The sequence below is a fragment of the Elephantulus edwardii genome, unplaced genomic scaffold (assembly GCF_000299155.1).
Source record: "Elephantulus edwardii isolate Elephantulus edwardi_28Jun2011 unplaced genomic scaffold, EleEdw1.0 scaffold00363, whole genome shotgun sequence".
NCBI classification, from domain to species: domain Eukaryota; kingdom Metazoa; phylum Chordata; class Mammalia; order Macroscelidea; family Macroscelididae; genus Elephantulus; species Elephantulus edwardii.
Genome location: NW_006400113.1, coordinates 1,486,625 through 1,508,576, shown reverse-complemented (window position 1 = coordinate 1,508,576; position 21,952 = coordinate 1,486,625). Strand labels below are relative to the sequence as shown.

The 21,952-nt window shown below is 37.8% G+C and overlaps 1 protein-coding gene across 1 annotated transcript in view; it reads left to right on the top strand.

Moving 5' to 3' along the window:
* The window catches only part of NUP133 (nucleoporin 133kDa), a 112,479-nt gene that overhangs the window by 40,565 nt on the left and 49,962 nt on the right, over nucleotides 1-21,952 (top strand). The window contains exons 9-12 of the mRNA XM_006902066.1: nucleotides 9,024-9,171; nucleotides 12,861-13,008; nucleotides 13,599-13,756; nucleotides 15,996-16,087. Of these exons, the coding sequence (XP_006902128.1) occupies nucleotides 9,024-9,171; nucleotides 12,861-13,008; nucleotides 13,599-13,756; nucleotides 15,996-16,087 (546 nt within the window). The remainder of the gene's footprint in view (nucleotides 1-9,023; nucleotides 9,172-12,860; nucleotides 13,009-13,598; nucleotides 13,757-15,995; nucleotides 16,088-21,952) is intronic.

The following is a 21,952-nucleotide window of genomic DNA, read 5'->3' as shown; positions in this document are numbered from 1 at the left end:
AAAAAAAAAAAAAAAAAGAACCACTTGAAAGTGCTTGAATGCCAAAACCAAGAAAAGAATGTCAGTTTAAAGGTGTGCATGATCCAAGCCGTTGTATTTTTAATTGCTTCCCAGGCATCTGAAAATTGAACAGGGAGTAGAAAGATTAAGGAAGAATTGATGCTTTTGAATTGCAGTTATGGAGAAGAATTTTGAATATACCATGGACTTCCAAAATGACAGACCTGTCTTGGAGCAGTTGGAATCTGGATTTTCATTGGAAGCAAGGATGATGAAATGTTGTGATATTGAGCATGTTATCAGAAGAGGACAGTCCTTGGAAAAACACATCATGTTCGGAAAGGTGGAGGGTCAGAGAAAGAGAGGAAGACCCTCTTTCAACAATATATATTGATGAAGTGAACATAATGAACTTGAGCATTCTAGAGATGAAGAGGATGGGGCAGGTTAGGGGAAGAATCAGATCTGTTGTTTATAAGTTTGCTACCAACAACAGTCATTTAAGACACAATTTTTCAGAAGCCACAAACTAAGTTGTGTGTTTTAGAGTAATTCTCACTGTTCTAGTGTGTAAACTTGGCTGAAGACCAAACCCACTGCCATCAAGTCAGTTATACCTGTGGTGTCTAATAGGGGAGGGGAGAAATGCCTCTGCAGGTTCCAAAACAATAAGTCTTTGGGAGAGGATTGCCACATCTTTCTGCAGTGCAGCTGGTAAATTTGAACCACCAACCTTTTGGTTAGCAGCCCAATTTCAGCCACGATTTAATCTAATACTTCAATTTAATAGATTTCTTGTTCTGTTGACGGTTAGTGCTGTTGTTTTTCTGTATCATTTATCATCTCATGAGCTAGTGTGATTGTGAACATTTTCTATAATTTTTAAAAGCTACTATGGAGATAGTAATAGATAATTCAAACTCATTCCCGTCAAGTTTGAACTGACTCCTGACTAACCCTCGACTGGGTTTCTGAGACTAGTCGTTCAGATGGAGATTGCCCATCTTTCTCCTGAGGGACTGAAGATGGATTCTCACTGACAGAGAGGGCTGGCCTGTGAGTCAACAACACAGCTTCCTACAAATTAGACTACCCAGCTCCCTCCTGGTAGAAATAGGATTTATGTATTTCTTTTCAGTAGACTATTTACTTTAATCTGTTTTTCATTTATCTTTTTTGTTGGTATGATGTATGCTGTCAAGTTGGCACCCACACATAGCTGAGCCTGAGCGGGCTTTCAGAGGCAATAAATTGCATGGGAGGAGATTACCCATCCCTCTACCACAGAACAGTTGGTGGATTTGAACCACATGCCTTTGGGATTGTGATACAGCTTCTTACCACTAAGCGACCTGCTTGCTGAATAATTAAGGAGAAACTGACTTATAATTTCTCTGAGTTAAACCTTGCCAGATGATTGAGGAAACCAGAACTCCCTAGAATTTTTACTAGACCATAGAAATTTAGGACTATACTAAGGACATGGTCCAATGTGGGTATATAATGCTTAAATTTTTTTCAGCTAGAGATTTCACAATTGGTCAAGAATAATTGAGAATAGAGGAGAAATTGTAATGGATCAGATTGATGCTTGTCTCCATGGTGCTGGCATAATGACAAGATATTTGGGGTGGTGGATAAGGTCATAGTTTTCAATCTTCTTACCCTTTCCCTACCTTTATTCTAAATTAGATATTACTTTCTTACGTCCTTAAGATGTAGTGATCAGAACTATATATCTATGCATCTTTTTTATCTGTTTAGAGTTGATCTTCCTAATAGTTGTTAGTATTCACTGATTTGTTACTCTTTTTTCGCCAGCGCTGAAACCTAGGCTGTAAGTTCTTTTCCTAAATTATTACTGACCTAAAGCCCAACATTTTTATTTTAGATGTAAAATTTAGATCTTTTAATTCTTATATTTATTACCTTGCATATACTCATATAAAAACTTATTTGTGACATTTTTCGTGACTTGTTGGTCTCATCATATTCACTAGTAAGAATGATAGGCTTTCATTTTTCTTTTTTTAAAAATAATTTTAATGAACATCTACTGAGAATTTGGATTTCCATTCATTCATTGCTGCACTTCTCTACCCACCCAGCCCTCTTCCCCCGCCCCCCAGTTCGCTCGTTCACGCCTCTCTTTCAAAAGTAAAAGAAAGACTCCTTCCCTGGTACACAGTCCCCCCTGCACCCCTCCCACTGCCCCAAGTACATTCCACTATGCAACCTTAATTGTGGACTCTTGTGATAACCATAATACCCTATCATGCACCGCTTTTAAATTATTCAGTCCCTCATCTGTTTCAGTGCAGTATACACAATTTATCCAGTTTTTCTCAGTCTTACCCCCCACCCTGTTATCAGTCCCATTTTACAGCAGTGGCACCATGCAATATTTGTCCTTTTGCGACTGAGATATTTCACTCAGCATAATGTCCTCCAGGCTCACCCATTTTGAATAATATTGAATGAGTTCCTTGGTTTTCAATGCAGCATAGTATTCCATTGTGTAAATATACCACAGCTTCTCTAGCCATTCGTTTGTTGATGGGCATCTGGGTTGTTTCCAACTCCTTGCTATTGTGAACAGAGTTGCGATAAACATGGGTGTGCATATATCTGCTTGGATGTCAGTTATGGTCTCTTTGGGATATATTCCCAGTAGTGAAATTGCTGGGTCAAATGGTATATCTATTTGCAACTTTTTGAGAAAGTGCCATTCCGCCTTCCACAGTGGTTGTACCATTTTACATTCCCACCAACAGTGAATAAGGGTTCCAGTTTCTCCACAACCTCGCCAGCATTTGTTGCTTGCTGTTCTGCTAAATTTTGCTATTCTGACTGGGGTGAGATGATATGTCATAGTTGTTTTGATTTGCATCTCTCTTAGAGGTAGGGATTTTGAACATTTCTTCATGTGCTTGTTGGCCATCTGAATGTCTTCTTTGGTGAAGTGTCTATTCATATCCTGTGCCCATTTTTCAATTGGATTATTTACATTTATATTGTTGTGGTGCTAGGCTTTCATTTTTCAAACCTCAGTATTTACTTAGAAAGAAATCAGACTGCTCCAGTTTCCACTCTTGAAGAAATCCTATTTGTTAAATCCTTTCATGTGTTCATGTCATGACTTGATAGGCATTCCTAGTTGCATGATGGTACAGTCCTCTCCCAATCACCTTTTTTTCCAACAGATTTTCTTTTTAATTTTAAGCTTACAGAAAAAATTGTGCAAAAAATACATAGAGTTCCAGTATATTACATACTTCCAGCATATTTTTGCCTTTGATGAGTCAATATTGATGCATTCTAAGTGGACTTTTTTTTTTTTTTCAATTTTGTTGTTTTCTTCCTACGGATTTTGACAAATGTGTGTATACCATTGCAGTATCATACTGAGTCATTTCACTGTGATTTTGGTGTAACTTATTATACCATCTTAGTACAGAGATGAGACTTTACAACCACTTTTTTTTTTATGTCTTCATTCCTTCATAGGTGGAGCATATGCTCTTATATGTCATCTGTATGTAACTATCCTTGATTTCTTTGGAATAGGCCAAGAAATGGTAAGGTTGAGAAGCCAAGTAAAGAGAACAGTAAGAAGAAAGCAAAATCATGTTAAGATTGCTTTGTTTGAGGGATGTTTAATTTCATTGCTAACTTATTTCTTATCATCTAGCTATTGTCCTTTTTTATTACCAGCCTGTTTATATTTATTGAGGCTTGAATAAAAGTTGCTAATAATATTACTAAAGGTTTTAGAAATGTTGAGATTAGAAAACATTTCATTCTTTTTTGAGGGCAGCAACTTTAATAGACAGAGGCTTTAAGATGGAGAAACGTGTCTTGACATACAAAATCAAACTACTCTCATTGTTCTCCAGTCAGTTCCTGTTGGCACTGACCCTGCATCTATGACTATATGTAAGTCTTTTCTGCTGAAGCCTGTCTAGCTTTCTTCTGTTTCACAGATAGCAGCTTAAAATTTCAATATCTAGTAGTTGTTTTTTTTTTAATTTAAAGTTCTTCCTTTGGCAAAGTGAACTTTAACAGTTACGATGGAGGATTGATTGATCAAACTTATCTGTAAAAGGACTCCATAATTACTATCTTTGCAAATAGAAATAGTCTTTATAGCCGTTTATTTGGCTCTTGACACTGTAGCATTAAAACATCCATAGATGCCCTTATGACAGTGACTAGATCCTAAAGTTGGCATTTTTAAGTCATTATTTTAGCCCTCTCTGGTCTCCAGCTTCCTTAACTACAGACATATGGGCAGCAAGACTTGAAGGAAATTGGAGCAAGATCCTGGTGAGAGTGAGACCCTGGTGGTGAGACCTTAGTGATGGTGGTAGAGTGTCTTTGGCATTGCTATGGAGAAACTGTGGCAAGTTGTAACCAGAGGATCCCTGAGATAAAGACCACAGTTAAAGTTTTTGCTGTGTTTGCTGGATAATTAAGGAGAAGCTGACTTATAATTTCTCAGAGGTAAACCTTGAGGAAACCAGAGGATTCTTGACTTTGTGTTACTGAACTGAAACTGGAGCCTGGACTAATTGTGCCTTGGGACTGCTGAGCTAAAACCTGGTTTTGCATTGGGTGATATTCTTTGCTTCTCTCACTCTTCAACTTTTTTAATTTTATTTATTTTTGGGTTTTTTTTTTTTCATTTTTGTTTTCAACTTATTTTTGTAATAAAACCCATTCTCAGTACCACAACTGTGAGTAAAGTCCATGAGTCAACAAGGAATAAACAAACATCTTGCTGTTGATATGGCTCTAGATGCACTATGAGTCTGGGTTACGTTCTGCCCTGAGAATGTGAAAGGCTGTACTATTCTCACTCTCTCTGGTCCTTTCAGAGAATCCTCATAGCTCTGTGCCCCATGCCCTATTTTCTGCTTTCTAGACATTTGGTGTTAATAGTTGTGGGATTTGTTGTTTCAGACTCACAGAAATATAGTGTGATTTTGTGAATGTGGGGCTCGGGAAGCAATACAGTTAAAATGGTTATTGTTTGTTTCTATAAAGTGGGAGAGAAAACCTAAAAGGTTACTCTTTTTTTTTCTCTTTCACAAATATTTATTAAGCACCTACTACTGATGCCTTTGAGCTGTGGTGCTGGAGAAGAGTATTGAGGGTACCAAGAGTATTGAGGGACTGCTAGGAAAACAAACAGATTCATCCTGGAAAGGGTCAAACTGGGCTGCTCCTTGGAGGCAAGGATTCTAAGGCTCTGTCTAACATACTTTGGACATGTTGCAAGGAGGGACAGGTCCTTGGAGAGGGACATCATGCTTGGTAGGACAGAGGGACAGTGCAGAAGGGTAAGGCCCCCTATGAGGTGGATTGATTCAGTGACTGGGGTAATCGGGATGGGTGTATTGGAGATAGTGCGATTGGCACAGGACAGAGCAGAGTTTAGAGATGTTGTACATAGGGTCACTATGAGTCACAAGCGACTCGATGGCACATAACAACAACTATTCATTGTGTACCATTTTAGGCTCTGAGATGCAAGTGAAGTTTAGAAATAGCCCCTCCCCTAATTGAGCTTACACTCTAGTAGCACAGACAATACATAGTGAACCAACACGCTGTAATGTGCCACATAAGCTATTAACAGGCTGTCATGCTAGAAGTTAAGAAACACTCACTTTTGAATTAGGATGACAAAGTGGATCCCCACTGACAAGCTATACCTTATGCAAGTCATCCATTAAAAGGTTACTTTTGCTGTTACTAAAGTGGAAAGAAAAGTTGAGAAGCTGCTTTATTGGCTGAGACAAGGGTATGAAGATGAATCTGATCATTTCTTTAAAAGTCTATGTATGATGCTTTTCCCTTCCCCTTTATATGTCATGTTTATAAAAATGATTAAGATTTTTGATCATCCATATTGTACTTAGAGGAAAAATGTAAGCCACTTGGATATTAATTGAGTATTCAAAAAGATAAAATTTGCTCTAAAAGAATGCTTTCAGTAGTATAATTTGACACAGAGTTGTGTAGTTTAGCTTAAGAAAGATTAAGCCCCACCCAATACTCTGAGAATTATATTTAAAGGGAGACAAGTAGAAAAAGTGAGACTTTTGCAATACACAGAAGCAAGGAAAAGCTTATGAGTGTGCTTAACTTGGGTTGACCACTTAGGTCTGCTTGATGAGAAGAAGGAGGAAGTATCAGAACTCCCTTTCCAGGACTTCAGTGTTAAAGGAATCTGATGAGTATGCTTAACTCGTGGTGACCACCTGGGTCAATTTGATGAGTAGAAGTGGGAGACACAAGTAATGAAGAGACGGGCTGAGTTTGGCTTTAGCACTGTCCATTTAGCATGATGAATGGATGAATGAAGAATTGTTGCTGGTTTGTGGAGCAGGTAATCCTGAGGATCCTTGATGACTTGGCCCATGTGGGGCTGAGTTTGAGTGAAGGGACCAGCTGGTCTGAAACACAGGACGAAATGTGGACTCCTGAGTTTGCCACTGATGCCTGTTTAGATCTAGCCAAGGATGGGTGGGGAATGCATTGACCAGACCCAACCAGATGAAGAGAAGATGTTTTATTCTGAGAGCTAGTGTTTATTACTGTTACATGATGGTTTGCTCTGACTGAACCTTTGTTTATAGATGCAGATTCAACTGTAACAGAAGATGCTTCAGAGAAAAAACATGTTTGTTTCCTCAGAGTACTGGTTTGATAAGACTGGGCAAATAAAAATTAACTATCTAAAATGGGGGAGAAGGATGGACAATCTCCTCCCATGCGATTACTGGCAGGAAGGTCAGCTATGGGTTGGTTCCAACTTGATTGTACACCACCACAACAAAAACAGTCTAAAATGGATGGATTAAGACATAAGGAGTAAAGTACCTATCTTACATATTTCCCTAATTGATGATAAGGGGAAGACAGAATTGATACAGATTGAGTAGATATGCTGAGCAACTTATCCGAGAAGCTGGACTCTGTGAAGAGGAGTGTGGCATCAAGATTGGAGGGATACTCATCAATAATCTGCCTTATGCAGATGACACAACCTTGCTTGCTGAAAATGAGGAGGACATGAAGCCCTTGTTGCAGAAAATCAAGGAATGTAGCCTTTGTGATGGACTGCATCCCCATGTCAAGAAAACAAAGATTCTTACCACTGGACTAATAGGCAACATCATGATGAATGAAGAGGAAATTCAAACTGTCAGCAGCTTCATCTTGCTTAGATCCATAATTAACACTCTTGGTGCCAGCTCTCAGGAAATAAGGAGATACATTATACTGGGAAAATCTGCAGTCAAGGACCTCTCCAAATTATTGAAGAGTGATGGTGTCATTTTGAGGACTAACGTGCATTTGATTCACTCCGTAGTCTTTCCAGTCAGTTGTTGTGCATCTGAGAGCTGGACAGTGAATAAGGATGACAGAAAAAGAATTGATGTCTTTAAAGTGTGGTGTTGGAGAAGAGCACTGAACATCGATGGGCAGCCAAAAGAACAAACATATATGTCTTGGAAAGGATTCAGCTGGAGTACTTTTTGGAGGCAAGAATGAAGACGCTTCATTTCATATACTTTGGGCATGTTGGTAGGAGGGGCTATTCTTTGGAGAAGGACATGATGTTGGGAAGGGTGGAGGGTTGACAAAGAAGAGGAAGACCCATGACCAGGTGGATTGACATGGTGACTGCCACAATTGGTTCTTGTGTGTCAGTCAGGAATTGTGAGGATGGCACAGGATAGATTAAGATTCTTTTGTTCATAGAGTTGCTATGATTCATGCTTGACTCGATGGCATCTATTAACAATAAGGGGAAGACTGATCCTTTAGATAATGAGACATAATGGATAGAAAAATCAGGTGGTGAGCTCTGGTATTAGCCAAAAGTTGGCTTTTTTTAGCTATCACCTTAGCCCCCTCTGGTCTCCAGCTATCTTAATTGTAGATACATAGTCTCACAAATCAGCAACAGCTGAAGGATCAGTATAAAGAGAGCACTGTCCACACTGGGGGAAGTGTGAAAACACCAACTCAGGAGCAGCAGTGTGACTGTGTTTAAGCATCCCGCTACATCCAGCAATGTCCATTGCTCATCAGTTTCTAGAAAAACAACCTGGCCTGCCTACCAACAGTCACATGAGTCATTCCCCTGATGGGTTTGAGTCTCTTGAGGACCTTCTAGCAAATCATCAAACTCATAGGCCATAGAGGAATTGGGGGGTTGAGCCACACTGATGGAGCTGTTAATAGAAAGTATGGCCTTAAACAGCTGGTTAAGCATTTGGGATTATGTTAACCTAAGGCTTGTGATTAATAAATAGTGTGCTATTAATCTTAGCATATAGTATAATAAAGACACCAGGCCTGGGCTTAGATGACATCAGTTTTGTTTCTTTTAGGTCAGGTTTATTGAGCTATCATTTATATATGGTAAAATTTCCCCTCGTTAGCATGTAATTATCTGAATTTTAATAAATGAATATGGTCATTTTAACTACTACCAGCACAACTAAAGTATCGAATCATTTCATCCTCTCCAAAAATTCTCTTGCACACCTTTGTAAGTCAGAGCCTCTTTGTCCATCCCAACTCCAGTAATCACTGATCAGTCTTCTGTCCTTATAACTTTGCCCTTTTAAAAATGTCATCTAACTATAGTCATGTACACTATAATCTGTTATAATGAGTGTTGCTTCTTTCACAGTGTAATGCCTTTGAGATTTACCTAATAGTTTCTTCCTTGTTACTGCTCAGTAGTATTCTTTTGTATGGCTTTACCAGTGTTTGCTTATCTTTTATGAATTGAAGGACATTTTAGTTGTTTATACTGTTAGGTAATTATGAATCAAAACACTGTAAACATTCACACACAGGTTTTTGTGTCAACCTGAGTTTCTTTCTCTTGTGTAAACATCTGAGAGTGAAAGTATTATATCATATGGTGTCTATTTTGCTTTATCAGAAACTGCCAAAGTTTTCCAAAAAGGCTACACATGTTCTTTTTCATTGCCTAGTGACGGACTCCTGGTTTTGGCAGCAGCATGGCATCCAACAGATACTCCATGTCTCATCTATTACTCTCTGGTGACCGTGGAAGATGATGGCTACCACATGCCAGGTGCAGTTACTGTGGAAGTCACTCAGTACAACCCTCCTTTCCAGGTAAGATGGTTCAAAGGAGCTGTAACACGTAGAGCCATTGCAACACTCTTTTGGCCATTGCAGAATAAAATTCTTTTGAGAGATTCAGTGTTTAGGAGTATTTCTAAGTAGCTTATTCTTAGACGTTGTTGGATCTTAAGAGATTCAGCTGCAGATATAGGAAATTTTTAAAAAAAAATGTTTTATTTCTGGTATATTCACACAATTGGATACTATTCAGCATTGAAAAACAAGGAACTCATGAAATATTATTCACAATGGGTGAACCTGGAGGACATTATGCTGAGTGAAATATCTCAGTCACAAAAGGACAAACACTACATAGTACCACTGTTTTAGAATGGGACTGGCATCAGCGTTGGGGTGAGGCTGAGAAAGATTGGATAAATTATGTATACTGCATTGAAACAGATGAGTGAGAGAACAGTTTAAAAGTAGTATATGATTGGGTATTATGGTCATGACAAGAGTTCAGAATGAAGGCTGCATAGTGGCGGGGAGGGGAGGATTGTTTGAAAGAATTTTTCTTTTTACTTTTCAAAGAAAAGAGCGAACTGGGGGCGGGTGGACAGGGAGAAAAATGCAACAATGAATGAATGAAAATCCAAAGTCTCTGTAAACGTTCATTAAAATTAATAAAAAAAATAATTAACAAATACTTTGTTTTCATTGTTTTTTCCATTGTTGCACATTTTCTTCCTCCTTCCCCTCCCATTAAAGCCTTCCTTCAGTGCACCCCTTGTTCCAGATTGTTGTCATACATATAATGCCTAATCATATATTCCTTTTGTACTATTCTTCCCCTCATCTGATCTAATATAGTATTCATTACCTATGAATTCTTTTCCTTTTCTCTCCCCAACCCATCCATATCTCTCCTGTTTTATAACAGCAATGTTATGCATTGTTTGTCCTTTTGTGACTGAGATATTTTACTCTGCATAATGTCCTTCAGGTTACCTCGTGTTGTGTAGTGTTTTATGAGTTCATTGTTTTTCAGTGTTGCATAATATTCCCTTGTGTGAATGTACTATAATCCATTCATTTGTTCATGGACACTTGGGTTGCTTCCATCTCTTTGCTATTGTGAATAATGAAGCAATATACCTGGGTATACATACATCTGATTGAGTTGTGGCTCTTATTTCTTTAGGGTATTCCCAGTAGTGGAATTGTGTAGTCAAATGGTACGTCTATTTAAAACTTTTTGAGAAGGCAACAGACTGCCTTCCATAGTGGCTGCACCCTATTACATTGCCACCAGCAGTAAATAAAGAGTTCCAATATCTCTACAACCTTGCCAGTATTTGTTGTTTACTGTCCTGTTAAACTTTGCTGTTGTTGCTGGGGTGAGATGATATCTCATAGTTGTTTTTATTTGTCTCTCTCTGATAGCTAGGGATTACTCACATTTTTTCATGTACTTGTTTGCCATTTGAATGTCTTTAGTGAAGTGTCTGTTCATATCCTGTGCCCATTTTGCGACTGAGTTATTTACCTTTTTCTTGTTGATGTGATGTTTTAGATATAAGTCTCTTTTCAGATATGTCATTGCCAAATATTTTTGCCCAGTCTGTGGGTTTCCTTCTTATCCTTTTGGAGAAATTTTTTGATATGCATAGGAATATAGAGATTTGATTCTTAGGAGGTCCCATTCATCTATTTTATTGTCTCCTGCTTGTATTAGAAGTCTGTTCATGCTATGGATTTGTACTTCTGGAGTTTTTACTATCTTTTCTCTGATGAAATTTATAGTCTTTGATTTTACTCCTTGGTCTTCGATCCACCTTGAGTTCATTTTTGTGTATCTTGCCAAAAGTTTTCCAATTTTGCCAACACCATTTGTTAAAGAGGCTGTGTTGCAGACCCAAATGAATGGAATGGAATAATTTTATAATTATTAATAATGAGACAAACAGCCAGGAATGAGATAGAGCAGAGAGCATAAAACAGGGGGCCAGCAGTTCTTGACTGAAGACCCCAAGTCATGTTTCTCTGTGTATTTATTGATAATCTGGGGAAGAAAATAATAAAAGGAATTTCTTGTAAATGAAGCTGAATTTTTCTCTTATTGTCAACCTAATGTTCTAACGCAGAAAGTATTTCACAGGTAGTAACACTCCCTCTGTAGGGGAGCCCAGCTGTCTCCTGTCTGCAGGGAACAAACAGCTCATTTTCTGTGATCTGCCACAAGAGAAATCCTAATTTATAAATCTTTAATTCCTTCAATTCCTGATCAAGAGTTTTCATATAATATTTGGTATAAAGTTTGGCTTCCCATAAGGCTGTCATTTCCCCACTTACCTGACTTTGTCTCCTTGTTGAAAATCAGTTGACTGTAGGTAGATGACCTGATTTCTGGGTTCTCAAATCTTTTCCATTGATCAATGTGTCTGTCTCAATGTGTCTGTCAGTACTGTGCTGTCTTCACCACTACAGCTGTGTAGTAGGATTTGAGATAAGGGAATGTGATGCCTTCTACCTTGTTCCTCTTTTTCAGTAGTATTCGCTTGCTCAGAATCTCTTTCCATTCCAGATAAAATTCCTTTTCCATCTCATTGAAGAATGTATTGAGATTGCATTGAACTTATAGATTGCTTTTGGTAGAATTGCTGTTTTCACGATACTGAGTATTCGTATTAGGAATATTTTAAATAGCTTTTTATTAGACATTTTTGCATTTCCTTTATAGACTCTTATGGACTCAACCTTTGTTAAAGAGAAAGGAGAGTAGAATAAATCTATATAATGGATTTCTTCCGTCCTCTCTCTCTTACATAACGTGATTTTTATTTCTGAATTAGTGATTAGAAAGAAAATAAAGTCTTATTTTTGTTTTGGTCTCCGAGTTTACATATCAACTTGGACAACTTTGCTTGATAACTTGACAGTAAAAAGCTAAAATGTTTATTTTTCATGATTTTCTTATTAAATACTTGACAGTTCTAAAGTAATGTAGTGATTTTTTTTTTCTTTAACAAACAAATTTATTTTCTCACAGTTTAGGAGGCTAGAAGTCCAAATTCAGGGTGCTCACTGTAGAGGTAGGCTCTCTCTCTGTTGACTCTGGAAGGTTATTGTCTCTTCCAACTTCTTCATACTCTTTGATCTGTACATGGCTAGGCCTCACTAATCCCTCATTTCTGCTTTATAATATAGTGATTTAATTCTTTTGTTTTCTTGCTTTGATGTGTTACAGATAGTGAGTTGTAGTCTATCAATTTGGAAATTGTTTTAGAATTTGCTAATTGTCCGTAATTCAGCAAGTGATTTCCCTAGCTGATATGTAAAAGCTTTCTCTTTTTGGTAAGTCAGCATATGGGTAATACTTAGATTAGATTTGTACAAGGAATTAATAAATCATTGTTCATGTGCTCTCTTTCACTCTTTAATGGTCTTTGACTAGGAACCTAGTCATAGCTGACCCCCCAGCAGGTTTTTTGGTGGCTTAAATTCACTAAGAAGGAAACTGTGCATCTTTTCTGTGCATCTTTTCCCATAGAGAAGCTGATGGATTTGAATCGAGCACCCTTGAGTTGGTGGTGCATCTTGCACCTTCTTGTGACCTTCTAGGTCACGAGATCTTCCTTTTTTATGAGCTAGTATACAGAAACATGAATCATAAAATCCTGCAAACAAGTGTGTTGGTTTCCGTTCTCTATAAATATAATCTTACATTTGATTTTCAGTCTGAAGACCTGATAAAGTGTCGGTTGGTGGTCCCAAATCTTTCAAACCAGACTGCCTATCTTTATACTGAGAGTGCTGTCTATGTTTGCTCCACGGGAAGTGGGAAGTTTTCTCTTCCTCAGGAGAAGATTGGCTTTTCCACACAAGGTAATGGATCAGAGAGCATACCTAGTAGACTCATTAGTCAGTAGTTTTTATTCTCTGAAATGTTGTTTCTGGCGTAATTGGTACCTCAGGTATTTCTGAAACATTCAGTATTACACCTGCAGTAATTGGAGTTACAGTCCTCCAGAAAAATAAAAGTACTCTGTGCAGTTGTTATATTTAGGGGCAAGAAATAATAACATTTTTCCCAGGAGATCAATAAATTAAAGACAGATTGAGCAAGAAGACTCCACGAGACTGGGAAATAAAGGAAGGAAAAACCCCCAAACCCACTTTGTTTTCAGTTTTACAGAATGAATATTTTCTTTACTTTTTGTGGTTTTTGATGTATTGTTGTTACTATCCTCACTGCTTGTTTATGTAATTAATTTTTATTGCCCTTAAAGAACACAAAGGCCTCTTCCTTAGATAGCAGATTATTCACATTTGATAAAAAAACTAAAGTCATAGGGAGATAGTACTATAAAGGGAAGAGCAATCTTGATAAAACATTCAGGAAGATTTCTCTTTAATCTGGTAGATTTTGGGAAAATGTTTTTGGTTTTTTAATTGTGTGATTTTCTTTTTTAAAGGAGATAGTATTTTAGGGGCTGGTTCCTGTGGTGGTATTCCTGTTGTTTTTTCTAGAAACAGTGGATTGATGTCTATTATGTCAAGGGAAAATTTGTCTGTGTTAGCAGAAGACCTTGAAGAGTCCCTGACATCTTCAATTGCTGGGCCAAGCAATGAGGTAAAGTGATGCTTTAGGATTTTAAAAAAATTTTCTTTTTATAAAAAATAAATTCTTTTTATCCATAATATTCCACGTATTTCTAAAATTCAAACTGTTTATAAGATTTATGATGAAAATAGAAGATCTTTATGAGATCATTTTCCCAGAAGCAATGATTTTTAAGCCTTTTAACTATTACTTTTCATGGGTTTTTTTCCTCCAGATTTTTCAGTTTTTACACATATTTCTGTCTCTAGTTTGTCAGTTTTAGAGATGTCTTGATGTCCTGTTTTAGAAGATGACGATTTGGGATAGCTTATACACCTTCTGCCTTCATCATACCAAAATAAGTTTTCTTTTTCTTTTACTGTAATGGCAATATGATTATTGCTTACGGTTTGCCGCACCAAACACTGATTTATGCTGTACTGAGGTAATCTAGGTTTGTTGTGATGCCAGTGAGGTGTCAAATGCCATAACAGTTGCCCATGGTGGACTGTGTTTGGTGGAGCTCCCAGTTTAAGACAGGTTTGGAAGCAGGAATGACATCTACTTCCTAAACCACATACCTCTGAAAACTTGGAGAAATGACATCAGTTACAGAAAGGCTTTAGGCCTTTTGTTCATAGGGTCACTATGAATCATGCTCCACCAGATGGCAGTCAACAGCAACAATAACAACTTTATGTGGTTCTTTGAGTTAATTGACGCATTCTACATTCACTTCATGCTTGCTCCAACGGCTGTATAACATGCCTTTTAATACTGCTTTTCCTCACAGTCAAATCTCAAGAAACTTTATAGTTGCACACGTCTTCTACTAGAACTTTCCTTTTCCATTGCCTCCCAACTTCTCATCAGCACCTGCACACCACACTTAGTTTATCTCTTCTCTGATCTGTCATTTCCCCCTCCTCATTCCTATTGCCCTGTGTTATGGTTAGACTCACATATTTTGGCATTGTCTTTAATTTTAATGTAATAAAACATACATTATGAAAAGCTTGCTGTTTTAACCCTTTTCAGGTGTACAATTTAGGACCTTAATGACACACACTATGTTGTGTGACAACAGTCACTACTGTTAACCTTCACATATTTTATGTCACTCCCAATAAATACTCACTACTGCTGTCCATCCATAGATTTGTATCATTTTTGTAAGACACTAAAAATAATATTACTTTGGATAACTTGCATTTTATGCTATGTGAATATATGGGCTTTCTATAATTAAAGAGTAGTGGTTTAGTAAAATTTCAAGAGAATTTTCATTTTGATTCTTTTATAATCATGGATATTATAATACTGTTGGATATTCTGAAAATACCTTAGATACATTTTCCTTATTAAGTATGTGTTTAAACTTGGGATTTGTAGTCAAGTACATAACATACATATAACATACAATAAGTAACATACATTACAATTAGTTATGTAAGAACAAATTAAAAAAATTGTTCTGGTTATAATGAAATCCCAAATAATTTTACTTATAAGTCCTGATGTATTGGTACTTTTTCTCTAGCACTATGGTTGGCCTTTTGTACCTTTTATCTTGTTTCAGTGACCACCCTGAGTATATAAGCTATTAGTATAGATGACATTATAAGGAGCTCTGGTGGTAAGGAGCTGCACTGCCAACCAGAAGGTGCATGGTTGGAATCCACAAGCTGCTCTGCTGGAGAAAGACATTCTTCTTCTTTGTGATTTAGTTCCTCCGAAAACACACTGGCGTGTCAGCTCCAACTCCTACTTAACATAAATAGTGTGCTTAAGCTGTGTGTGTGTGTGTGTGTGTGTTTGTTTAAGTGCATGTTTTCATTGTATGGCCAATTTTTAATGTAATAATTAAGAACATTCTCCATAATAGTCTATGTGTTTCCTACTGCCAAAGGGGCCCTTTAGAGTAGTGAGAGAAGATCTTCACCCTGAAACCCACAGCGTCCCTTTTCAGCAGGAAGTAGCTAAGAGAATACGCCGTCCCCTTTTCCTTATGACTCAGGGTGAAGTCTCTCTCAGGGAGGAATGATAGGGAATGGCAAAGGACACACTGACAAAGATTAATCAGAACTGGCTTTGACAAGCACTGTGGCATTTGGACAAGAACAAACTGGGAGGAGGGTAGAGAGAATAGTGCAACAATGAATGAATGGAAACCCAAAATCTCTGTAAATGTTTATGAAAATTAATAAAATATAGAAAAAAAATAATTAAGAACATTCTAATTCCTTAATCTCTATAACTTCTTTTACAGAATGTTGTTTTTGAGTCCACTACAAAGAATGAAACTATAGCTCAGGAAGATAAAACCAAGTTGCTAAAAGCTGCTTTTCTGCAATACTGCAGGTATATGTTTTTAAAAATGGTGTTTTAATTTTTATCTAACTATATGCTTTCTGATAATTAGTATGCTATGTATTTGTTGACTAATAGAAGAGAATAGGAGAAATGTCATTAAGAGGATAATAGTTTTTTTATTACTTTAACAAAGTGTTATCCTTAACTTGGTAGCCACAGAAGGGATCCAAGTAAGGTAGGGGGGGAAAACTAAACTATAATTATTTAACATCCCCTTTCCATTTGATGAAAAGCAGAGAGTGATTATTAAAATTAGTGATTATGAAGATAATGTAGAAGAGTCTTTCATGTACAATGTTAAGGAAATAATTGTACAAAAAGTTGTATGGGCTGGTCTGTTGAGTAGACTTAAGTCATCACAAAGTGTAATGGCATTTTTATTCTAGCTCACGATTCTGCATTTTGTCTCTTTAGGGTTGGGCTTAGGTGGACAGTGCTGCTAGTTTCAGATGGGCTTATGCATTTTCTATCAAGTGGTCAGCAACCAGGCTAGTTGCAGTTGGCAAGTCAGCTGTTTTATGTGGTCTTGCGTCATTTCCCATCATCACTCAGGCTCCCCCCAGGCTTATTTGCATATTACAGGCATAGAGTATTACATTATTTGCATTATATTATTTGCATAAAGTATAGGCATGGATAGATCAGATCTCATTGTTTACCACTTTTCAATTTCTCTGCTGTATCATATTTGTAATGTGCAGTTGGCCAGAGCAAATCACAGGGTAGTGAGTGCTTTCCATTTTTATAATGAGTCTTTCACACTTGTTTTCTGTTTCTTATGTAAATTCCATCATTCAGTATGTCCTTTTCATATAGTCTCATACCTTTCTTGAAAATATGATAACTTTATATTTGAATGAACTCAGGAACTAGCCACTTGCCCTCTGCCTATCGGGGATCCAGCCCCGATATGTCGGGAGAATTCCACCAAAAGGAGGCACCAGGTTGAAATGAAGATGCAAGAGAGGCTAATTGCTGATGACAAATAGCAAGTTTAATATTTTGGCAAGGGTATATATATATACACATCTTAGGAACATGCCTGCAGGGGTAATTGCATTATCTTTTATCTGTCCGAGATGTTGACTGGTAGATCAAACATTCCCAGACATTCACACAAAACAAAGACCTCTTCCAGGATATCTTATATTTTAAAAGACAAAAAAAAAAACAGTATCACATTCCTAAGATTCAGAAACCTTCAGTCACTCCCTATTCATTAGCATACTGCTTCCTGGAGTTGTTTTCTACAGAACAGATGGTCAAGCCAAGATAGGTGGTCCTGCTGTTTTTACAAGGCGTTGCTGATCCTGCTTTGCAAGTTAACCAGCTCCTGACATCTGCCCATGATTAGCTGCTTGTGATTTTCAATAGATTGCTTAAAATTTCTGAAATTCAGTTTCTTCATCTTCAGTGTCTGGTAGAGTAGCTGTAGAAATGGACAAAGGATCTCCTAGCTTGCTTAACAGATCTTGGGTGTGGAGAGCTCTGGTGGCCTAGTGGCAAGAGGCTGCACTGCAGTCTCAGAGGTGTGCAGTTCAGGTCCACCAGATGCTCTGCTGAAGAGCAACCAGTCAGATCCGGTTTGACGGTACACACATAAATAAATAAATAAAAATTAAAAGTTCTAAAAAAAACAAACAACAACAGATCTTGGGTGTGTATTTTTCAAGCTATATTTTTCGGTTTCTGTTGGTTTTCTCTTTATAGCCCCATAATTCCCTCATAGTATCTAAGTTTAATGGTAATGTGTGTGGTAGCTCACCCTCACAAAAGCAGGAACAGCAGCTTTCATGTGTTTCTGCAATTTTGAAATGCTATGCCATCATAATGGTTCATGAGTTTAGAGTCTTGCCCACACAGTGGCACCAGTAGATATGGAGATTTTATTTTAAATGATATTCTTCTTTTAATTTTGATTTTTTTTTTTTATGGTTCTCCACTTGACTGCCAAGAATTGAATTAAAGTACTATAGTATTGGCCTGTGAGCAATTCACCCGCCTTGGCCACATTGATTTCTTAATCACCACTGATCAATGTATTCAGATCTAATCAATAGCCCATTTTGGAGGAAAAAAACGAAACCCTAACTACTATACTGTATCATAAGCAAGGTTCTCAATCTGTTAGATTATGGCATCACAAATGTTAAGTGATAGTGCAGTAAGTCACTATAGCCTTTGCTTTTGTTTCCTAGAACTGGTAAATGACTATAAGCTTGGTAATGTAAAGTATCTGTAGTCACACACAGCTCTAGTAGCTGGAATTTTCAATCGCGGTGTGTATAGACCATCTCTCTCTAAAGGATCTGTTGGCTCTTTCTGGCATCTGCTGGTTGCTGCCAAATCATGGTGTTCCACAGCTTGTGACCAACTCACTCCAATCTCTGCACCTGTCTTCCAGTAACCTTCTAGGGCCTATACATCTTCTCAAGGCTTTGTTATAAGGTGTCCAGTCAGTGGATTTAAGGCCCACCATAAGTCAGAATGGTCTTATGTTAACTCATTACATTTGCAAAGGCCCTAATTTCACAAAAGGTCACATTGTCATGTTCTAGTGGCACAAGAATTCAATCAACCAAAAGCAATTTTTAATGTTTTCTAGGGTAAGATCATAGTTATATCTGTCTAGAGCTGCAAAATCAATGAAATCACAGATATATTTCAAGGAAATGGCTCAAGGGTTTGTAGAGGGTGGAATGTTCCAGGTCCATGACTTCAACCTCAGGAGAGACTTCTCCTGGCTCACACACATACCTGTAGTTGTTTTTAGATGCCATCAAGTTGGCTACAATTCAGGACCCTGTAAACAAAAGATCCAATCCTATGCTGTGCCATCTCTGAGCAGCTCAAACCCATTGTTAATAGTCATTGTATCAGTCCATCTTGTTGAGCATTATCCTCTCTTTCTCTAAGACTCCACCTGATGGATGGATGTCTTTTTCCCAGGACCACCCCTCCAGACAACATGCCCAAAGTATGTGAAACAAAGCTTTTAAAACCATCCCAATAATAGAATTAATGCATTAAGCCCTACTGGCATTAGTCATGGCTTTCCTAGCATTATATCTTTTTCCAAAAACTGATAGCCCCTGAAAATACGTGCATAGTAAGTGACACGAGTTTTCACCATCTCTGCATCCAAGGAGAAGTCTGGTTTATTCTCTTGGCAGTCCATGTTATATTCAATACACATGTCCAACATCATAGTTCAAAAACCTTGATTCTTCTTGTCATCCTTATTTTCTAACTTTCATATGCATTGGAAGCAATGAAAAATACTGTGGCCTGAATCAAGTACGTCTTAGTCTTTAAACTGACATCCTTGATTTTTTTAATTTTGGAGAGCTTCTTGACATCAGATTTTCCCAGCGTGACGTATCTCTTGATTCCTTGGCTGCTATTAACATCAATATTAATTGTTAATGCAAGTAAAATGAAATCTTGACAGCGTCAGTCTTTTCTCCATCATAATGTTGCCTACTGGTCCAGAGTTGAGGATTTTAGGGTTGGTTTTTTTTTATGTTGAAATGTAATCCATCTTGAAGGCTATAGTCTTTGATAGTCCTCCTTAAATGCTTCAAGTCTTCACATTTTGCAAGCAAGGTTGTGTCATCCATATAACACAGGTTGTTGATGAGTCTTCTCCCAATCCTGATGCCACATTCCTCTTCATATAGCTCAGCTTCTCCAGTTATTTTCTGAGCATACAGAGTGAATAGATTTGGAGGAAGGATACAACCCCGATGCTGGAAGCTATGCCACCAGTATTTCAAATACCAGCAGGATAACCCAGGGTAGACAGGTTTCAGTGGAGTTTGCAGACCAAGACATACTGTGAAGCAGACCTGACCATCCACTTCTGAAATAACATGTCTTTCAAAACTGTGTGGTCAGTGGAAAAATGTTGTTGGATATAGTGCCAGAATATTACCTCCTCAGGTTGGAAGATACTCAAAATATGACTGGGGAGGAGCTGCCTACTCAGCCTGGAACATACCATAATGATTGCAGATGGGGTAAAACTTTCACCCAATCAAAGATTTTCATTTGCTGATGTGGCAAGGCTCTATAAGAGGAGAAACAGTTACAAGCATCTGTTAATAACTGGAATATGGAATGTATGACATGAAAGTAGGAACATTAGAAACTATAAAAAATTAATGGAATTTGCACCCTAGACTGAGAAGAATTCACTGAGCTGAGAAGAATTGGTACTTACCATTTTTCATCAGTCATAGGATCGAATATGCCAGAAACAATAAATTGAAGAGGAATGGTGTGACACATTCATCATCAAAATTCATTTCAAGACCTATCCTAAGGTACAACTCTGTGAGTTATAGGCTACTATCCATATACATACAGAGAAATTTTGTTAAAACAGTCTTTCAAATATATGCACCAAGTATGAAAGTCAAAAGAGAAAGACATAGAAGATTTCTACCCTCTGTTACAGTCTGAAATGGATTGAACATGCAATCAAGATGCATTAATAGTAATTAGTGACTAGAATACAGAAATTGGGAACAGACTCTATGGTGGTGGAGGCACAGAGGGCTCAGGAACGCTCAGCTTTCAGCAGCAGGTCTGGGGTAGGGGCCACCAACGCCATGTCTGGCCGCAAAGGTGGTAAGAAGAAGTTCCTGAAAAGCCCAAGAAGCAGACCAAGGAGATGGATGAGGAAGATAAGGCTTTCAAGCAGAAACAAAAAGAAGAACAGAAAAAACTCGAGGAGCTAAAAGCGAAGGCTGCAGACAAAGATCCCCTGGCCACAGGTAGAATTAAGAAATATGACAAAAAATAAGACCGAGGCAATGATGAACCTTACTTCCGTTACTTTTTAAAACATCTGGATTCTCTGCTATAACATCTTTTGCCACCTGTAGTTAAAATGAAGTGTTGTCTTGGAGCCTGTTGTACATTTAAGGAGAAACTTTTGTTGAACAGCGAAGAAAAAGAAACCACATAATGATCCATCTCCAGTTCTCACTCAGCCATTCCAATCTTAGCTGTGCAGTCAAAGTAAACGCAACCTGGAATCCTGTCAGAATCTCCTCTTTATTTTTTGTTATGCCCAGAACTCACTACCACATAGAATTAAATCAACTCATTTGGAAAAAAACTGGGACCAAAGAAAAAGAGATAATAGTTAAAAATAGTTTTTGGTGACAGAAATGAGGCTGGAGATTGAAACATTTAATATTTAATTTTGTACATTGAATCATTTATTGTACAGATATAATTAGTCATTGCAAATAAGCAACTATACACACAAATTTCACCTGATGGACTTCATCGGAATCGGGCTGACTCTATTTGTGCCAAGAGACATTGGAGAGCCCACCTTCCTGTGTCCATCACTAGCTGCGACTATGCTCCCAGCACCCAGAGATGCACTACACACAGAGGGACTGGACATGGGCAGAGCAATGGTGGCCAGGCTTGGACTAGGGCTGCTCCTCTTCCCCATGCAGATTTATTCAAATAATACAGCTGCAATGCCACAATCAAATAATTCCTCCCAGTATACCTCAGTTGCTACATAGTCACCCTGAGAAGTGGGATTGCCCTGCAGTGCACAGCCAGTCTCCTTGTGGTCTTGCTCTCCCTTCTGTATCTTTACTGGTAGTTAAGAGACTCAGGTCAAGAAAAGCCACTACTTCCTCATCTTCTAAACTCAATCTAAATGGTACCTAGAAATTCAGTGTGGCAAGGAAAACCCAGATCTTCAACTCTACTGATTCCACACCTTATATTTATGGGCCCAGAAAATGTTGAGAATCTCAAATTTCACTGATTTGAAATTTCATTTGATGTGAAGAGCTTGACTAGATGATGAATGCCGGTATC